At 29.5% G+C, this 7,260-nt stretch overlaps 1 protein-coding gene across 1 annotated transcript in view; it reads left to right on the top strand.

Moving 5' to 3' along the window:
- Positions 1–7,260, top strand: part of LOC108756804 (glutamate receptor ionotropic, kainate 2) — a 147,279-nt gene that overhangs the window by 111,869 nt on the left and 28,150 nt on the right. The window contains exons 6-7 of the mRNA XM_018500867.1: positions 13–180; positions 1,290–1,442. Coding sequence (XP_018356369.1) covers positions 13–180; positions 1,290–1,442 — 321 coding nt within the window. The remainder of the gene's footprint in view (positions 1–12; positions 181–1,289; positions 1,443–7,260) is intronic.

The following is a 7,260-nucleotide window of genomic DNA, read 5'->3' as shown; positions in this document are numbered from 1 at the left end:
TTATTTTTACAGGATATAGAAACGTTTTATCTAGAAAATTTCAAATATAATAGCGTGAACATGACGGCCTTTCGCTTAGTGGATCTCGAAGAGTCTAAAGTTGCTGAAATACTCAAGCAAATGGAACGTTTCCAACCAGCGATTGGACATGCCATTCTGAACAAAACGGGGGTCATTCAGGTTGGTGGAAATTTCAATACAACAAAGAATTAATGCTTTCTTCAATAACTTATTGTTATAATATTATAACAATGTTATAATATTATAATATAATACAATGCGTTACAGAGATTTTTATAAAATTTTGAAAATAAACTCACTCGTAAAATTATAAACAAAACATTATTCTCTTCAATCTCTCTCTCTCTCTCTCTCTCTCTCTCTCTCTCTCTCTCTCTCTCTCTGACGTAAAATATACATTATTTAAAACAGACTTAAGATTCAATGAGTGCTATAGAATACTGTTTAAGAGCATAATATTTCCAAGATTTACAATAACAATTAATTACGTGAGTACAAAATGGTAGATGAATTTATATGGTACAAGCTAGCTTCGAACAAATATAGACTAAAAGCAGAGAGAATTGAAAAGTCGAATAGACCGAATTGGTCAGCAGAGCTCTGTCCAGTTCGAGCTTTGTCAGCCCTTCAGTAATTAAGTGAGTTTCGCCCGCGGCCAGCGCCGCAATGTCATTAATTCGGATCAATTGAGTGCACTAAGCACGGTTTTCTCTCAAGGACTTCGAAGATGGCCAGCCCATCTGCTGAAATAGCTAAGTTTACTTCTCCAGAGTTCCCTCCTTAATATGAGAACATATTAATATGAGAAAATCGATATATTTAAATTTGTTCCTTCTTAAGTTTTTTTCTCACTAAAGCTATTTTAAAATCTTATCAAATTTTAAATTCAACAATTATTAAATTGAAGATATATCAATTTACAATTTTAAATTAAATAAGAAGCAAATTTTTGTGTAATTTATTTTAAGTAAGATCAGTGTTTCATATTGAATACATTTAATATTCTATCTTACAAGAACGAACTTTGACTGTAAAATGAAACAGAATTTTTGATTTCTAACAAGTATGAATAATAATCGGCCAATCATTAAGCTACAGAATTAAAAACGAGTTTCATTAAAATTTAATCACAATTTAGCACAATCTATATTTGCATCAGTAAGTGCTGGTAAAAGTTTTGTCCATGTAACAATTCGAAAGTTGAAACTAAAGTTTTTCGTACAATTCTCAAAACACGAACTTTCATCAAAAGGAAACGTATGTTTCAGGCAGAACCAGCTTTGGTGTACGACAGCGTGCAGGTTTTCGCGCACGGTTTGGCAGCTCTGGACCGTAGTCACGATTTAAGACCAGCAAATCTGTCCTGTGAGAAAGAGGAACCATGGGACGACGGTTTATCACTCTACAACTATATTAATGCCGTACGTATGTTCTGTGAATTTTCAAGCGAGCCGTTAGGCAGACAATTATTGCTAGTGACGCGAGTTTTCATATGCAATTATTTCAGAAATATCTTACATTCCTTCCTTTAGAAAAGAGAGAGAGAAAACATGTAATAAAATAATTGAAAATTTCACTGCAGATACACAATATCTGTTTCTTACAAAATAATGGACTTTTGTTATGCTTCGCTTAATGACTGAAATATAGTTTCTCCTACCAACTTGGCTATAGTTTAATACCTTTAATTTATACAAAAAATTAAAAATAATATATATTATAATTTTGTAAAAAAAATCTTAATCTAAATATCAATTGAAAATTTTATTATAAATAAAAATAGACTTTTTAAGATAAAATTACTAATAACTACTTATTAATATTTAAATATCGAACAGCGTCAATGTTACTAAAAAAATTTTTAATGCAATTTTTAACATTAATAATCCGCAAACAAAAACAGAGCAAAATAATCGATCATGATGTGCTATGCACATAGTCTTTATATTTTGATATTTTTAAAGCTAAACAAGGAAATTCCGAATATTTCCGCGTTATTTTATTTTAATCCGAAATGTGTAAACAACAAATATTTACTCGAGTCTTCTTTTTCAAAATTATATATAATATATATAATTGATAATATCCAAATTTGCAAATTATCAAAGAAAACAAAATATTTTTCTCAAAATTTTTATATTAAGTCAAGTATTATATAATTGTATTGCATGGTTAGAATAATTAAACGAAAACATGCATTGCAAGCTTTAAAGGTAGTATTGTTTTACGCAAGAGAAATATTTCTAATCCTTTCAAAAATAGAGAGAACGATGAACTAAATATTTTAATTCCACAGCTTTTACTAACTGCAAGTCACTGAATTATAGCAAAAGTAGAAAAGGAATATACATAATATAATATAATAATACAATTTTATAAAATTCTATAATTGTATAATTTTAAGAATTATAATTTAACCTATTAATTATTAATTTATTACCTCTTATTACTTCTAATCTTACAGATTTCTATTTACTGTTAATATTAAAAAACGAGTTTACAGGGTATATACTAACTTCTTAATAAAATGCTTTTTCAAGAGCTTCATCAAGGGCTTCTTTTTTTTTCTGTCACAGGTTGATTGACTGAACGTGACTTAACTCTCTAAAGTAATTTAAACTCTACTTACATATATTCAGTGCTTAAGGAACTATTAAAGCTACTTATACTCCATTTTGCTTTTACGATCTCTTTAAGCTTTTAAAATTCAATAATAATCTTTTTGTTCACAAATGACAAAAATTCATAATTCATAAAAATCTGAAGATACAGAAATAAACGTAATATTTACACAATATTTACATGAATAAAACGAGTCTCTTTCTTATTATTTACAAATTTAAAGAATTATAGTCTGGCGAAAGTATTAAAAACGTTAAGTTCAAAATCGCCACACATCTTTTATTACATCACGGAAAATTACAATTCTCCGAGACAAAAGAAAATAGTAAAAAATTGCTATCATCTTGACAATCGAGAATTGCTCTTCGTTGCCTCTCAGAGATTCGTAGTCGTCCAGTGATAAACCGCAAACATATATGCAGAAGGCAATGGAAGGAAAGCAACGTTGACACATGAATAATTGAACAACGTATTTAGCAAATAGCTATGTCCCGAAAGCCTCACCTCGAGGCTTTCTCCTCCTTTAGCCACTATGGTCGCGCTTTCCATGCACGGCGACCATCCCGAATGCACGACCGCGTCATACGAGAGACACGTACGTAAACTCGCGCGTACGTGCTGCCCATGACTTAGATCCAGCGTGTAGCACTAAGTTTTATTACCCGAGTGCTACCGACACAGGACTTCCCTATTAGATGCGACAATGACAAATTAAGCGGAGCTTAAAGCTTCGTACCTGAATATTTTCTTATTAGCTGAGAAATCCTTAAATTTTTCGGAATATTATATCCGCGAATAAGAAATTCAGATATTATTCATAAATTAAAAATCTGGACCAAGAGGGATCTCTCTTTACATTTATAGAGATTTATTTAAAATTCGTAAATTGGAATATTGTAAGATATGAGACTTTTAGATCTTTAAACAAGAAAGTCCTTGAACTTTTACGGTAAAGTGATTGTTGAGGGAAAGCAGAAATCGCGTTTTGATAGTGGTGTGCAGGGAGGAAAAGCAATTTAATACTACTCTTTATTCTGTTAAAAGTAAATAAAGATTACTTGGCTTAGTTAAACTAAAACGGAATTAAAATGTTGATTTTTCACCGTATTGTCCATATTGCTTTCATTAAAAGACTACAAAAAGCTGTTATTGGTACCTAATCGTGCCAATGTTGATGTGATTATTTTCTTTATTAAGACTAAAATTCTATGGGTACTTATAACAAGAAACTTTTCTCTATTAAAACTATATGTGTACACCGTCAATTATATTATAAAGTTTATAAAACGATATATAGTTTACTGTGTAACGCCGAGGGCTAAACCGAGAAAGTAATTCAACCACTAATTGAAATGTTGTCCCACAGATTATATGATTTTATTTAATTTCATATAATTTCATCTGAATACAAATAATTTTTTTCACTACGCATATAAAGTCATTTGGTAAAATGTACGCTTTTATTTAATATTATACACAATGACTTCTCGTGGTTGCATATGTAATTATCGGATTATACATAGAGATTTTATATAAATTTTATAATTATTTCGAGGACTGTGTCTCATGATTACATTAAGTGATTACCCCCTCGAGCCAAACTAACGGACATCATGGAAAATGTACATCCTTCTATTCGATAAATAATATGTATAATTAATAATGCTTGCCATATTGAGAAATTATTTTCAAACGACTGATATCTCACAGTTATCTGGTTATACAATAATGCGTAAACAGTAATTCAACACATAACAGTATTAACTCAAGTACATAGCTACCATAACATTTTGATGAAAAGATGCAATAAACTACAAAATCATTTTCATTAATATTATATTATTGAATAGCGTTAAACGTATTACGTAAAATATTTATTACATAAAATAATATAATTAAGAGTATTAATAAAATCAAATAATAATTTAAAATATTCTTTCGAGAAAATTATTAAATTTTCTTTTTAATCTGGCATTATCTTTCGCAGAGTGTTTTATAAACGATATTACGTTTAACGTATCAATATAAATCCGATATGTTAAGCTCATAACGTCGGATTTTAAAAACAGTTACATTATCGGAATGGGAAGCATAACGATGCGCACCGTTTCATGTGTCACAGAAATTTATATAAGTTTACACAAAGACGGCTTCTAATTGTGTTGTAAATAATTCCTGTAACATTTTCTTTTACGCGGTATTATAAAGTTTCCCTTTTTCTACGACGGCAAAAAAAAAAAGAAAATTAAAAGTTTATTATTAAGAAAAGTTCAGATCTCCGGAATAATCGAAAACGTGCGAAAATGAAAGAAGGCGACATCGATAAGTCGTGACAATTTTTCAAAATTTTGTCGCAATACAGTCACAGGTTTTTAGCAGTATATCTTCGACAATTGTCGGCGAGACGGAAACGTGATATATGGCGATATATAAACTGTATCTTGTGTATCGTTTAGTCTCTTGCAATCTTTTTATTATCTGGATGCATTGCTTCTCGGTTAAGACGTACAACGTTATCAGGCAATAAAAATATGTTGAAAATAAAGGAAAAAGAAGAAAAGAGAGAAAAAGAGAAAAAGAACTTTGCCGTAGAAATTATGAAAGTTCCCGGTAAGTCTGCTTACTCTATTCCTTTCACGTAGCATCTACTCGTTCGTAAATATCAACGCGCTCTCGTCTCGTGGCTGGGGTACTTTCCGAAACGTCGCTGCACCGTATCGGTTATCGACGTTCCTTTCATGTTAAATCCGAAATAAATAGCGTGCTGCGAAGAGATAGTATATACTGTGCGCGTCTACACTATCGCGGTTACATTCCGCGTATGCATTTAAATCCTGTGCGACGGTAAACTGGCAGCTTCCGACGTGACCATATCCTATTAACGAAATAATCGTGTCCGCCATTTCTGCCGTTCTGTGAATAACTGTGTAAATAAATGAGCAATCTGGTAAATTATCAATGCGAACATATTTCTAGGTAAAGTTGAGCGGATAATGACTAGCTTAACATTTTAAGCCGGTATTACCATCATAGTATTTAAATTAAACAGGAAACCATTTAATAATTTTATTACAAAAAAATTAACTGTCGATCTAAATTTTTTATCACCAAATATTCTTTTTCCACGTAACATATAATATATATATACACATTTATTTATACGTCATGTGACTGTAATATAATGTTAGTTTTCCGCAAAATGTAATAATATATGTGTATGATATTAATTATTTTATAATTCTGACAAATTTCACATATTAATTTACGCTTAAAAATCTTCCCAAACTTTACATCGTTTAAGCAACTTGAGCTGAGCACTGAAAGGTAAAACTCACTATAAAAGCAGCAAGATTAATGTACCTCCGTAAGTATAAGCGGTTTTTGCAGCCTTGCCTATTCAGATACACTTCTACTTCCATACTCTAAAGGTGTGGAAACATGTATGAGATACACAAAGAAGAGAACACAGGAGAAGCAAATGTGCGTGAATAAGAAACAACCAATTTATCCAAAGTATAAAATAATTAATCAACCGTTAAAATATGTAAAATATGTTTTTAAAAATATGTAAAACGTAAAAAAAATTTAAATAAATAAAATGTATTGAATAAAATAAATTTTTATTTTATTCAATACATTTTATTTATTTAAATTTTTTCTACAGTTTACATATTTTTAAAAACATATTTACATATTTTAGCTAACAAATGGATCTAACAATTAATTAATCTAACAGTAAATAAAATATGCATAAGTTTACTAAAATATATGTAAAATGTAGAAAAATTCTAAATAAGTAAAATATATTTATTAAAACAAAAAAATATTGTTTATTTTTTACAAATGTATTGCGTAAGAAGTAATAATATGTCATGCGTTTTATTCTGTTTTAATTAAAATTGTCAACGTACGTTACTAAACAGTATTTAAATTATTTAATAATCGTCATGTAAAATTCAGAAGTTTAATTCAATTTTATATACATATTCACACACACAATTTTAATTTCTATTAAAATTTATGTCGTTTCCCCAATTTAAAATACATATAAAAATGCTGAATTGATTATTACAAATTATGTAAAACTTACTCTCTGGACTATTTATTCTACAGGTTTAAATAATTTATCGAAATTCAATATTCTTATGATAAAACAAAATTATATAATAACTAACAGCCAAGTGCAATACATGTGTTTAATATTACGTGTACAAAAATAACTATCATAGAAACGTTCCTTTTTTCAATGTAACAATGATAATAACGATATCTTATTTCTAATATGTTTTGATATCAGCTGGATAAGCGGACGTAGAAACAACGCAACTTCGTTACTGAACGTTAGCAAATGGATTTATGTGTGCTGCCGACGAGAATACAATTCACCATCGTGAACCCACATAAATGCAAGTTAGCGAAGAATGCTAGTACTAGTTTTCATAGACAAAAACTAACATGAAATACAGTAACTTTGGCCAAGTATAAACAGCGATTAAGAATCCCGATTTGCAAAAAATACATAATAATTATACTCCTCCGTCCTCTATAAAAATAAGATGTAACCCATTATAGATTTTAGTCTATATTACTTATTTATTTTCTATTAATGTTATTAAA

This window comes from Trachymyrmex septentrionalis, unplaced genomic scaffold (assembly GCF_001594115.1).
Source record: "Trachymyrmex septentrionalis isolate Tsep2-gDNA-1 unplaced genomic scaffold, Tsep1.0 scaffold13, whole genome shotgun sequence".
In the NCBI taxonomy this organism is placed as follows: domain Eukaryota; kingdom Metazoa; phylum Arthropoda; class Insecta; order Hymenoptera; family Formicidae; genus Trachymyrmex; species Trachymyrmex septentrionalis.
This window is presented reverse-complemented; position numbering and strand designations above follow the sequence as displayed.